Here is a 13667-nt window from a genome sequence, read left to right as displayed (position 1 = left end):
TGTAATTACTATGTTCTTCAATCATGTTTCGTTTCAGAAAAAAAATCAAGAATTCTGTAGCTACATGACTAATGAATACAATAATTTCTTCATATTTACCAACGATGGAGAGAATGACGACGACAAAATCAAAAATATTCCATCCGACGGAAAAAAAATATTGCCGCAGTCCGATCAACTTGAGGATACACTCTGTGGTGAAGACGATGATAAACACCAGGTTGATGAGGAAGAGTATATCCTCCTTCTCCTTGCTCTGGCCGTCCGTCTCCACCATCATCGTTACCATGTTGAGGCAGATCAGCACCATGATGAAGATGTCGAAGAATTGTTGGGTGATCAGGTCGAAAATAAGGCCTGCAAATTTGTTCTTCAACCGCCAATCAATAGAGACCAATAGAAGGAGTGGGTAAAACAGACTGAATTAGAGGTATGTTAGGTCAATGACATGCACATGAAAACAACAGTATGTCTCTATACTTTGGAAGGAAAGATATTGTCATGGGGGAGGAACAGAAGTGGACAAGAGCAGATAGTGATAAAGTCTGGGCAATACCTTCTCATTGAGTGGTACTGTATTTAGCTGAATGTTGCCCTCTTAAACATTGGTGATGATACACTTGTATTTCAACTAAGAATACTGTCAATGAAATGATGTGTAGGGGCGGGTCATGTAAAGTAGTACAGTAGATGCTATGGAATATACATTATTTTGTTCTTAAGGCAATTAGCCAGTAGCCCAAGCAGGTGCTTACCTGGGGTCTAGGAATGGGTTTCTGTGGCTTCTTGGAACCAAGCTTTTTCATGGCATTGTAGTATTTCTTCTGTTCCTCTGTCATGAAAATGTCTTTCCCTCCAAAGTATAGAGACATACAGTTATTTTCATGTGCATGTGCAAAATATTAGTGATTTATACGTGCATCGTATTGTTGTGGTAATGTGTTTTAGAAATGTATTTCATGCTGCGTTTGGTATTTAGTGATATTAGGCTGTAGGACAGCTACTTATCTTCTTTTTTTGTTGGTTGAAGTTGTCGATAATGACACCAATGAAGAGATTCAGGGTGAAGAAGGACCCAAAGATGATGAATATGACAAAGTAGATGTACATGTAAACATTATCCTCATATATGGGCTGGTCTTCCACCTTGTTGGAACAGAGAGTATACAATCATAATAAATTAGTTTGTTTTCATACTCCTTTCAAAGTGTATAATTATTATTACAGGATTAAGAAGGAAGTGTCTTACAAAACGTGAATCCACAGCGCCATACATTATATCCATCCATCCTTTAAACGTTGCCTGGACATGGGAAAAAAATGTATGCTGTAAGAAACTGCAGTGGTGTAAAGTACTTTAGTAAAAAATACTTGAAAGTACTACTTAAGTCATTTTTTGGGGTATCTGTACTTTACTTTACTATTTATATTTTTGACAACTTTTACTTCTACTTCACTACATTCCTAAAGAAAAGTATGTACTTTTTACTCCATACATTTTCCATGACACCCAAAAGTACTCGTTACATTTTGAATACTTAGCAGGACAGGACAACGGTTCAATTTGTGCACTTATCAAGAGAACATCCCTGGTCATCCCTACCGTCTCTGATCTGGTGGACTCACTAAACACAAATGCATCTTTTATAAATGATGTCTGAGTGTTAGAGTGTGCCCCTGGCTATCCGTACATTTTAAAAACAAGAAAATGGTGCAGTCTGCTTTGCTTAATATAAGGAATTTGAAATGATTTATACTTTGACTTTTGATACTTAAGTATATTTAGACTTTTACTCAAGTAGTATTTTACTGGGTGACAGCAGCTTTTACTTGAGTAACGTTCTATTAAAGCATCTATACTTTTACTCAAGTATGAGAACTGGGTACCTTTACCACCACTGAGAAACAGTAGTTTATGTACAGTGAGGGAAAAAAGTATTTGATCCCCTGCTGATTTTGTACGTTTGCCCACTGACAAAGAAATGATCCGTCTATAATTTTAATGGTAGGTTTATTTGAACAGTGAGAGACAGAATAACAACAAAAAAATCCAGAAAAAACGCATGTCAAAAATCTTATAAATTAATTTGCATTTTAATGAAGGAAATATTTGACCCCTCTGCAAAACATGACTTAGTCTTGGTGGCAAAACCCTTGTTGGCAATCACAGAGGTCAGACGTTTATTGTAGTTGGCCACCAGGTTTGCACACATCTCAGGAGGCATTTTGTCCCACTCCTCTTTGCAGATCTTCTCCAAGTCATTAAGGTTTCGAGGCTGATTGTTTGGCAACTCAAACCTTCATCTCCCTCCACAGATTTTCTATGGGATTAAGGTCTGGAGACTGGCTAGGCCACTCCAGGACCTTAATGTGCTTCTTCTTGAGCCACTCCTTTGTTGCCGTGTGTTTTGGGTCATTGTCATGCTGAAATACCCATCCACAACCCATTTTCAATGCCCTGGCTGAGGGAAGGAGGTTCTCACCCAAGATCTGACGGCACATGGCCCCGTCCATCGTCCCTTTGATGCGGTGAAGTTGTCCTGTCCCCTTAGCAGAAAAACGCCCCCAAAGCATAATGTTTCCACCTCCATGTTTGACGGTGGGGGTGGTGTTCTTGGGGTCATAGGCAGCATTCCTCCTCTAAACATGGCGAGTGGAGTTGGTGCCAAAGAGCTCCATTTTGGTCTCATCTGACCACAACACTTTCACCCAGTTGTCCTCTGAATCATTCAGATGTTCATTGGCAAACTTCAGACGGGCATGTATATGTGCTTTCTTGAGCAGGGGAACCTTGCGGGCGCTGCAGGATTTCAGTCCTTCACGGCGTAGTGTGTTACCAATTGTTTTCTTGGTGACTATGGTCCCAGCTGCTGTCACGACTCCCACCGAATGTGGCTCCTCTTCCTGTTCGGGCGGCCCTCGGCGGTCGTCGTCGTCGGTCTACTAGCCGCCACCGATCCCTTTTTCCTTTTCTGTTTGTTTGGTGTTATTGGTTGCACCTGTCTCTTAGTTTGATTATTGATTTATGTCTATTTAAGCCTGTTAGGCCCGCCTATGTTTGTGCGGTATTGTTCCTCTGTTAGTTTGTGGAAGTGCATTTTGTATTTTATTTTCTCTGGACTGTTGGAGTCCTGTGTTTGGGCCGGTCAGTTTTATGCACCTAGTGTTTTGGCGTGACTGTTTGTACCGGAATAAAATACGATGGAACGGCGGCTGGGTGCCAGGGGTTCCTACTACAGCTGGAGCTGTACCTGGCTACCATTTGTCCGACTCCCTCGGGGGAGGAGAGCGTGAGCGTCCTCGTCTCCTGTCTGACGGGTCGAGCCCTGGAGTGGGCCAACGCAGTGTGGAATGGCCCAGAGTTCACCTGCCGGTTCCAGGCCGCGTTCGACCACCCACCGGAGGGCCGAGCGGCGGGCGAACGGCCGTTTCACCTGCGACAGGAGACGAGGAGCACACAGGACTTTACGCTGGGGTTCTGGACCTTGGCCGCCGGGGCGGGTTGGAACGACAGGCCCTGATGGACCACTATCGCTGTAGCCTCAGGGAGGATGTCCGCAGGGAGCTAGCTTGTTGGGACACCACCCTCTCCTTCGACGAACGTATTGACATGTCCATTCGACTGGACAACCTGCTGGTTGCCCGCAGGCATCCAGAACGGGCCCTGATGGTTCCACATCCAGGCCCTCCCGCTCCAATCCCCATGGAGTTAGGGGGGTCGCATTAAGGGGGACCTGAGGAGGAGGCTCCTCCTGCACCAGGTGTGGTCAGAGAGGACACACTGCCGATCGGTGCTGGAGGAGCTCGTCTGGGAATCGGGATGGTAGGCAGAGCACTCCTCGTTCACCCCAGGTGAGTCAGCACCAGACTCACCCAGAGCTCCCTGTTGGTCATATGTTCTTACGAATGTATTTTTCTGAGTTTTCTCCCTCTCTACAGCATAAGGCGCAGCTGGGAACTTTATGGATCGTGGGCTCGCGTTAAGGCTAGGGATTCCCCTGGTGTCGTTAGACCAACCTTTCTCCGTGCACTCCTTAGATAGCTGACCATTAGGGTCAGGGCTGGTCGGGGATGCCACGGTTCCACTGGACATGGTAACGCAGGGGGGTCATAAGGAGCGGATTAGTCTCTTCCTTATTGATTCACCTGCGTTTCCAGTGGTGCTGGGGATTCCCTGGCTGGCTAATCACAATCCTGAGATTTCATGAATTTCCTGGCGGGCTAATCACAATCCTGAGATTTCATTGGCTCTCCGAGTGTGGTCAGAGGAGTGTTCAGGCAGGTGCATAGGAGTTTCCATCGGTGCGACGACGGTGGAGAGTCCAGACCAGGTTTCCACTGTGCACATTCCCTCTGAATATGCCGATTTGGCTATCACCTTCTGTAAGAAGAGGACAACCCAATTACCAACTCATCAACGAGGGGATTGTGAGATAAACCTCCTGGTAAACGCTGCACTTCCCAGGAGTCACGTGTACCCATTGTCCCATGAGGAGACAGTGACTATGGAGACATACGTCACTGAATCTCTGGGACAGGGGGTACATTCGGCCGTCCACCCGTCTCCTCGAGCTTCTTTTTTGTGAAGAAAAAGGAGGGAGGTCTGCGTCCGTGCATTGATTATATAGGTCTAAATTCCATCACAGTGGGGTTTAGTTTCCCGCTACCTCTCATCGCCACGGCGGTGGAATCATTTCACGGGGCGCGTTTCTTCGCAAATCTGGACCTTAGGAGTGCATATAATTTGGTGCGTATCCGGGAGGGAGATGAGTGGAAGACTGCGTTTAGTACCACATCTGGCCATTATGAGTACCTTGTCATGCCATATGGGTTGAAGAATGCTCCAGCCGTTTCCCAATCTTTCTTAGAAGAGATTCTCAGAGACCTGCACGGGCAGGGTGGGGTAGTGTATATACTGATCTACACTGCCACACGCGCTGCGCATGGGTCTCTGGTGCATAGGGTACTGGGGCGACTGCTGGAGCATGACCTGTACGTCAAGGTTGAGAAATGTATGTTCTCCAAACAAGCTGTTTCCTTCCTGGGTTATTACATTTCCACCTCTGGGGTGGTGATGGAGTGTGACCGCGTTACAGCCGTGCGTAATTGGCCGACTCCGACCACGGTAAAGGAGGTGCAGCGGTTTTTAGGGTTTGCCAATTACTACCGGAGGTTTATCCAGGGTTTTGGTCAGGTAGCTGCTCCCATTACCTCACTGCTGAAGGGGAGACTGGCGCGCTTGCGCTGGTCAGCAGAGGCGGGCAGAGCTTTCAGTTGCCTGAAGGAGCTGTTCACCGACGCTCCCGTGCTGGCTCATCCGGACCCCTCTTTGGCGTTTTACGATTTCCTATCGACCAGGCTCCCTCAATACGAAGGCTGACGCGCTGTCCCGCCTATATGACACTGAGGAGCGGCCCTTCGATCCGACTCCCATCCTCCCAGCTTCATGTCTGGAAGCACCGGTGGTATGGGAGGTGGACACAGTGTCACACCCTGGCCAGAGAGAGGCTTTTTATTCTCTTTTTTTTTGGTTAGGCCAGGGTGTGACTAGGGTGGGCGTTCTATGTTCTTTTTTCTATATTTTTGTATTTCTTTGTTTTTGGCTGGGTATGGTTCTCAATCAGGACAGCTGTCTGTCGTTGTCTCTGATTGAGAACCATACTTAGGTAGCTCTTGCCCACATGGGTTTGGTGGGTAGTTGTTGTCTGTTTTGTGTTGCTGCAGGACTGTTTCGTTTTTTTAGTGTTTCTGTTCCTAATAAATAACATGAGCACTTACCACGCTGCGCATTGGTCCGATCCTCGTCAGAAGAGGAGGAAAATCGTTACACGCGGAGATCGAGCGGGCGTTACTGTTGGAGCCTGCACCTCCTCAGTGTCCAGCAGGTGTTCAGTACGTGCCGCTTGGTGTCCGTGATCGGTTGATTCGATGGGCCCATACACTACCCTCTTCGGGTCATCCTGGTATCGAGAGGACAGTGCAGAGTCTTAGGGGGAGGTACTGGTGGCCCACTTTGGTCAAGGACGTGAGGTTTGATGTCTCCTCCTGCACGGTGTGCGCTCAGAGCAAGGCTCCTCGTCACCTGCCTAGAGGGAAGTTACAGCCCTTCCCCGTTCCACAACGGTCGTGGTCGCATTTGTCGGTGGATTTCCTCACCGACCTTCCCCTGTCTCAGGGAAACACCATAATCCTGGTTGTTGTGGATCGGTTTTCTGCCATCTCATCCCATTGCCCGGTCTCCCTACGGCCCTACGGACTGCGGAGGCTCTGTTTACCCATGTCTTCCAGCACTACGGGGTTTCTGATCAGTGTCCCCAGTTCACGTCCAGAGTTTGGAGGGCGTTCATGGAATGGCTGGGGGTCTCGGTCAGCCTGACCTCGGGTTTCCACCCCGAGAGTAATGGGCAGGTGGAGAGAGTGAACCAGGATGTTGGTAGGTTTCTGCGGTCCTATTGCCGGGACCGGCCTGGTGAATGGAAGAGGTACGTCCCATGGACGGAGGTGGCTCAGAATTCCCTCCGCCACTCCTCTACTAACATGTCACCGTTCCAGTGAGTGTGGCATCAGAGCCAGACCGAGGCTCATACGGGGGAGGACGACTCCCACCGAAGGTGGCTCCTCTTCCTGTTCGGGAGGCGCTCGTCGCTCGTCGGTCTACTAGCCGCCACCGATCCCTTTTTCCTTTTCTGTTTGTTTGGTGTTATTGGTTGCACCTGTCTCTTAGTTTGATTGTTGATTTTATGTCTATTTAAGCCTGTTAGGCCCGGCTATGTTTGTGCGGGATTGTTCCTCTGTTAGTTTGTGGATGTGTATTTTATTTTCTCCGGACTGTTGGAGTCCTGTGTTTGGGCCGGTCAGTTTTATGCGCCTAGTGTTTTGGCGTGACCGTTTGTACCGGAATAAAATACGATTGTCCGAACCCTCTGCTCTCTGCACCTGACTCCAGCCCACTACTCCTAGAAGACGTGACAGCTGCCTTGACAAGATCCTCCAGTGTATTTCTGGGCTGATTCCTCACCGTTCTCATGATCATCGCAACTACCCGAGGTGAGATCTTGCATGGAGCCCCAGGCCGAAGGATCTTTTGTGTTTCTTCCATTTGCGAATAATCGCACCAACTGTTGTTACCTTCTCACCAAGCTGCTTGGCGATGGTCTTGTAGCCCATTCCAGCCTTGTGTAGGTCTACAATCTTGTCCCAGACATCCTTGGAGAGCTCTTTGGTCTTGGCCATGGTGGAGAGTTTGGAATCTGATTGACTGATTGCTTCTGTGGATAAGTGTATTTTATACAGGTAACAAACTGAGATTAGGAGCACTCCCTTTAATAGTGTGCTCCTAATCTCAGCTCGTTACCTGTATAAAAGACACCTGGGAGCCAGAAATCTTTCTGATTGAGAGGGGGTCAAATACTTATTTCCCTCATTAAAATGCAAATCAATTTCTACAAATTTTGACATGCGTTTTTCTGGATTTTTTGTTGTTATTCTGTCTCACTGTTCAAATAAACCTACCATTAAAATTATAGACTGATAATTTCTTTGTCAGTGGGCAAATGTACAAAATCAGCAGGGGATCAAATACTTTTTTCCCTCACTGTACATGTAACACAGGCCAACACCTGTATTACCACTTTAAACAACTTCAACTATAGAATGGTAGGAACCTGTTTTGAAACTCACTATTTGCAGGAGGGAGAGGTAGCCCATGGCCACGTTGTCATAGTTGACCTTTGCATTCATCCAGCGCACGTCATCATTACCCTCCATTAGTTGATAGCATTCGGTCTTGTTATTCACAACGTCAGCAGAGAACCTCTCCTCAGACGTGGTGTTGAAGCAGTAGTAGTACTTCCCAGCAAACAGGTTAACACCCATGATGCTGAAGATGAGCCAGAAGATGAGGCACACTAGAAGCACGTTGAAGATGGAAGGAATAGCCCCTACCAGAGCATTCACCACCACCTGTGGAAAGGTTTAGGGTTCATTTTAGAAAACCTACACATTTGAGGAAACCTACAAGTCAAATCCCTAGTAAAAGAAGAGCTTGTACAGTATGTGAAAAGGGATTCATGTTGAACAGCTGAGACCCATTGGAGTGAAATACTCTTTGGATTGTTGATCCATTCTCAAAAATGTATCAGCAAATGCATTTCATTTCTAGGGCCACAGATTTACATGTTTGAGACTTGTCAAATACACCAGCTCTCTTGTTTCGGTTTTCTCGACTTATGAAAGACTACTCACTCACCCTCATTCCCTCAAATCTGGACAGGGCGCGGAGGGGCCGCAAGGCCCTTAAAGTTCGAAGAGATTTGATTGGTCCAAGTTCAGAATAGCCCAGGATGTTAGCCGTTAAGCTAATCAAAGACACCTAGGAGATTTGGGACGCAACAACAACATGTGAAGATTAGCTTTCTCAAACAAACTGAAATATCGCTCATTTATATTGATTAAATATATTGATTAAATATGACATATAAATGTTGATAAAATAAAATATAGCTTATTATGACGAGGATGCACTACACAGATGGGCTGGGGTTAATACTTTGACTTACATCCACAATGAGGAAGTCCAGCCAGCACCATGCGTTTGTGAAGTAGGCCTGGAATCCGTAAGCCACCCACTTCAGGAGCATCTCAATAATGAACACGTAGGTGAAGACTTGATCAGCATATTCCAGGATGATTTTTATGGTCCTGCGCTGCTCAATGTATATGTCTTCAAAGGCCTGTGAAGAATGGAGCAAAAGATTATGGACAGCTGTTTCAAAATAACTTATGTCGGTTAGTTGCGTTGCACTGAAAGAAGGCATCACTCGATCTCACCAAAGCGCCGCTGCTCATCAGGATCATGAAGATGATGAAGGTCTCAAAGTAGTTGTGCTCCACAATGAGGAAGCATGTCTTCCTGAAGTTCCACCAAGTCTTTCCTTTGCCCGCGGTGATGTCAAAATCAAGGCACGGGCATCGTCCAATGCATTCTACCAGAGATTTGAGGAAGGAGAACATATTAGTAAGAATAGGCAAAACAATCCTTGCACCCCATCTACCAGTACTATCCACATTGGTCAAGTCAGGGATTTCAGAACTACAATCAGTGCAGGTGAAAAAATACAATTAATTCAAGGAGATGAGTGGGGTGCTAATGAATTCATATTCACTTAAAATGTTTTCTACCATTTGAACCATACAGGGAACCTCCATTTAAATAGGCAGTATAGCCATTGTCATATCAACCAGGGAAACGCAACATGACTGAAACAAATCTACACTAAGTAAGCGAGCCCTGCTCTCTCTCCCTCCCTCCCTCCTCCTGGATAACTGAGTAAATCATTGGAGGCTGATGTAGCTGAACTACAGTATACTGAACAAAAATAGAAACGTAACATGGAACAATTTTTAAGATTTTACTGAGTTACAGTTCATATAAGATTAACGACACGGCAATGGGCCTCAGGATCTCGTCACAGTGTCTCTGTGCATTAAATTGCCATCGATAAAATGCCATTGTGTCCGTTGTCCGTAGTTTATGCCTGCCCATACCATAACCCCACCACCACCTTGGGGCACTCTGTTCACAACGTTGACATCAGAAAACCGCTCGCCCACATGATGCCATACATGTGGTATGCGGTTGTGAGGCCAGTTGGACAATTTCTCTAAAATGACATTGGAGGCAGTTTACGGTAAAGAAATTAACATTCAGTTCTCTGGTAACAGCTCTGGTAGACAGTCCTGCAGCCAGTATGCCAATTGCAAGCTCCCTCAAAACTTGAGACATCTGTGGCATTGTGTTGTGTGACAAAACTGCGCACATTAGAGTGGCCTTTTATTGTCCATGTATTGTCCACAGCATAAGGTGCATCTGTGTAATGATCATGCTGTTTAATCAGCTTCTTTATATGCCACACCTGTCAGGTGGATGGATTATCTTGGAAAATGAGAAATGCTCACTAACAGGGACATAAACACATTTTGTGCACAACATTTTAGAGAAATGTGTTTTTTGTGCATATGGAACATTTCTGGGATCTTTTATTTCAGCTCATGGAACATGGGAACAACACTTTACATGTTGCGTTTATATTTTTGTTCAGTGGATATTGACTCTCAAGGCAGCATCAAGCCTGTAAGAGGGAGATCCCCTTACTCTCGGTCCAGCAGTTCTCAGGGTTGGTGGTGTCTGCCTCTTCTTCCTCCTCTTCTTCCACTTCAGGGGGATTGTCCACTGTGCTGCATATTGAAGAGGCATTGTCCGGTGCAATAGGTTTCTTTAACTGTAGTGGGAGAGACATCTGTGTTAGATAATATGCGATATCCCATATGTAGCTAATCTTATAGCAAAAAAATATATAAAAAACATAAAATGTGAACAATCCCTTTAAATAAATTGTATCTTGAAATCCGAGGTTAATCATGCCCACTGGGTTGGATTGAGAGACATGAAATGTAATTCTATATCATCAACTTACTATGACCTTTATTTACTCACTGTTTTGAGCAGACTGTATAAAGATCGAGACGCTTTTGCTGAGACACAGCACAAAATGATTTGGTTTTAGTAAGAGGAGGAATGACTTAAGTTACCTATGTGTCTATAACTCGTTGCCCAGTCACAGATTCATATGGTATCACTCTTTCACATACAGTGCCGCTTGTCACATTAGACTAATGAGTAAACACACTGTGGGAAAGAAGTAGGACATAGCAACTGTCGCTCTACAGTCTCTTTAAAGTTTGTAAACATGTCAGCTCCAAAGAATTATTCAACCCCTGCACTTGAGAACATAAAATGTAACTCAAAACGGAAAAAAGACTGGCTTTGTTTATTTATACCGTGCGTCAATATGCTATATGATAATTTGACAAGATGTGGTGTCTTATTTCATGTTTTGTTTATGTGATCAAACGATTTATTTATCCTTTTATAATTTATTTACACCATATTCTGAGAAATGGGTCTCAGCTGGGGTAGCTAAAGCAGAGGTCAGAGTTGAAATGCCATGGGTTTAGCCGTAAGCGGAGCTGTCATGTGAAACATGTCATTTGATCCATTTTAGAGGCACGCCAAAGGTATGCATTACTCAATCGTTCAGGCTTCAGCTCCTGAATGAAACAAATGTTATATGATTTGGCCTGCTGAGGAACTGACAAAGGCATGCTCTGTATTTACAAGACACTAAAACAAATATATGAGGTATATATATATATATATATATATATATATATATATATATATTTACCTCGTATAATTATATACAGTACCAGTCAAAAGTTTGGACACACCTACACATTCAAGGGTTTTTCTTTATTTTTACTATTTTCTACATTGTAGAATTATAGTGAAGAAATCAAAACTATTAAATAACACATATGGTATCAAATACAGTACATTATACATTTGAGATTTTTCAAATTAGCCACCCTTTGCCTTGATGACAGCTTTGCACACTCTTGGCATTCTCTCAACAAACTTCATGAGGAATGCTTTTCCAACAGTCTTGAAGGAGTTCCCACATATGCTGAGCACTTGTTGGCTGCTTTTCCTTAACTCTGCGGTCCAACTCATCCCAAACCATCTCAATTGGATTGCGATCATGTGATTGTGGAGGCCAGGTCATCTGATGCAGCACTCCATCACTCTCCTTGGTCAAATAGCCCTTACACAGGCTGGAGGTGTGATTTGGGTTATTGTCCTGTTGAAAAACAAATGATAATCCCACTAAGCCCAAACCAGATGGGATGACGTATCACTGCAGAATGCTGTGGTAGCCATGCTGGTTAAGTGTGCCTTGAATTCGAAATAAATCACAGACAGTGTCACCAGCAAAGCACCCCCACACCATCACACCTCCTCCTCCATGCTATACGGTGGGAACCACACATGCGGAGATAATCCGTTCACCTACTCTGCGTCTCACAAAGACACGGCGGTTGGAACAAAAACTCTCCGATTTGGTCTCATCCGACTAAAGGACAGATTTTCACCGGGCTATTGTACATTGCTCGTGTTTCTTGACCCCAGGAAGTCTCTTCTACTTATTGGTGTCCTTTAGGTTTCTTTGCAGCAATTAGACCATGAAGGCCTGATTCCCGCAGTCTCCTCTGAACAGTTGATGTTGAGATGTGTCTGTTACTTGAACTCTGTGAAGCATTTATTTGGGCTGCAATCTTAGGTACGGTAAACTCCAATGAACTTATCCTCTGCAGCAGAGGTAACTCTTGGTCTTCCATTCCTGTGGCAGCCTTCATGAGAGACAGTTTCATCATAGCGCTTGATGGTTTTTGCGACTGCACTTGAAGAAACGTTCAAAGTTCTTGAAATGTCTTAAAGTAACGATGGACTGTCATTTCTCTTTGCTTTAGTCATATCACCTCCACCTTACATCATATCACCTCCACCTTACCGGCCATCCTAGACCCACTTCAATTTGCATGCTGCCCAAACAGGTCCACAGACTAGACTATGCAATCGCCATCACACTGCACACTGCCCTATCCTATCTGTACAAGAGGAATACCTATGTAAGAATGCTGTTCATTGACTATAGCTCAGCATTTTATTTTTTATTTTTTCACCTTTATTTAACCAGGTAGGCTAGTTGAGAACAAGTTCTCATTTGCAACTGCGACCTGGCCAAGATAAAGCGTAGAAACACACACATACAACAACACATGGAATAAACAAAACATACAGTCAATAATACAGTAGAACAAAAGAAAACGTCTATAAAAGTCTATATACAGTTAGTGCAAATTAGGTAAGTTAAGGCAAAATATAGGCCATGGTGGCGAAGTAATTACAATATAGCAATTAAACACTGGAATGGTAGATGTGCAGAAGATGAATGTGCAAGTAGAGATACTGGGGTGCAAAGGAGCAAGATAAATAAATAAATACAGTATGGGGATGAGGTAGGTAGATAGATGGGCTGTTTACAGATGGGCTATGTACAGGTGCAGTGATTTGTGAGCTGCTCTGACAGCTGGTGCTTAAAGCTAGTGAGGGAGATTTGAGTCTGCAGCTTCAGAGATTTTTGCAGTTCGTTCCAGGTATTGGCAGCAGAGAACTGTAAGGAAAGATGACCAAAGGAGGAATTGGCTTTGGGGGTGACCAGTGACATATACCTGCTGGAGTGCGTGCTACAAGTGGGTGCTGCTATGGTGAGCAGTGAGCTGAGATAAGGCGGGGCTCTACCTAGCAGAGACTTGTAGATAACCTGTAGCCAGGGAGATTGGCGAAGAGTATGAAGCGAGGGCCAACCAACGAGAGCGTACAGGTCGCAATGGTGGGTAGTGTATAGGGCTTTGGTGACAAAACAGATGGCACTGTGATAGACTGCATCCAGTTTGTTGAGTAGAGTGTTGGAGGCTATTTTATAGATGACGTCACCAGTCGAGGATCGGTAGGATGATCAGTTTTACGAGCGTATGTTTGGCAGCATGAGTGAAGGATGCTTTGTTGAGATATATAAGAAGCCAATTCTAGATTTAATTTAGGATTGGAGTTTAGGACTTAATGTGAGTCTGGAAGGAGAGTTTACAGTCTCACCAGACATCCAGGTATTTGTAGTTGTCCACATATTCAGAGCCGACCAGAGTAGTGATGCTGGATGGGTGAGTAGGTGCGGGCAGTGATCGATTGAATAGCATGCATTTAGTTT

General features: G+C 44.9%; 1 protein-coding gene across 1 annotated transcript in view; it reads right to left on the bottom strand.

Annotated features, from left to right (window-relative positions):
• LOC135553943 (sodium channel protein type 4 subunit alpha B-like) overlaps nucleotides 1-13667 on the bottom strand; it is a 55232-nt gene that overhangs the window by 2915 nt on the left and 38650 nt on the right. The window contains exons 18-26 of the mRNA XM_064985898.1: nucleotides 10154-10280; nucleotides 8830-8984; nucleotides 8559-8732; nucleotides 8249-8371; nucleotides 7681-7962; nucleotides 1250-1303; nucleotides 1009-1146; nucleotides 756-860; nucleotides 100-370 (exon numbers count right to left, since the gene is read on the bottom strand). Of these exons, the coding sequence (XP_064841970.1) occupies nucleotides 100-370; nucleotides 756-860; nucleotides 1009-1146; nucleotides 1250-1303; nucleotides 7681-7962; nucleotides 8249-8371; nucleotides 8559-8732; nucleotides 8830-8984; nucleotides 10154-10280 (1429 nt within the window). The remainder of the gene's footprint in view (nucleotides 1-99; nucleotides 371-755; nucleotides 861-1008; nucleotides 1147-1249; nucleotides 1304-7680; nucleotides 7963-8248; nucleotides 8372-8558; nucleotides 8733-8829; nucleotides 8985-10153; nucleotides 10281-13667) is intronic.

The sequence above is a fragment of the Oncorhynchus masou genome, chromosome 14 (assembly GCF_036934945.1).
Source record: "Oncorhynchus masou masou isolate Uvic2021 chromosome 14, UVic_Omas_1.1, whole genome shotgun sequence".
NCBI classification, from domain to species: domain Eukaryota; kingdom Metazoa; phylum Chordata; class Actinopteri; order Salmoniformes; family Salmonidae; genus Oncorhynchus; species Oncorhynchus masou.
This window is presented reverse-complemented; position numbering and strand designations above follow the sequence as displayed.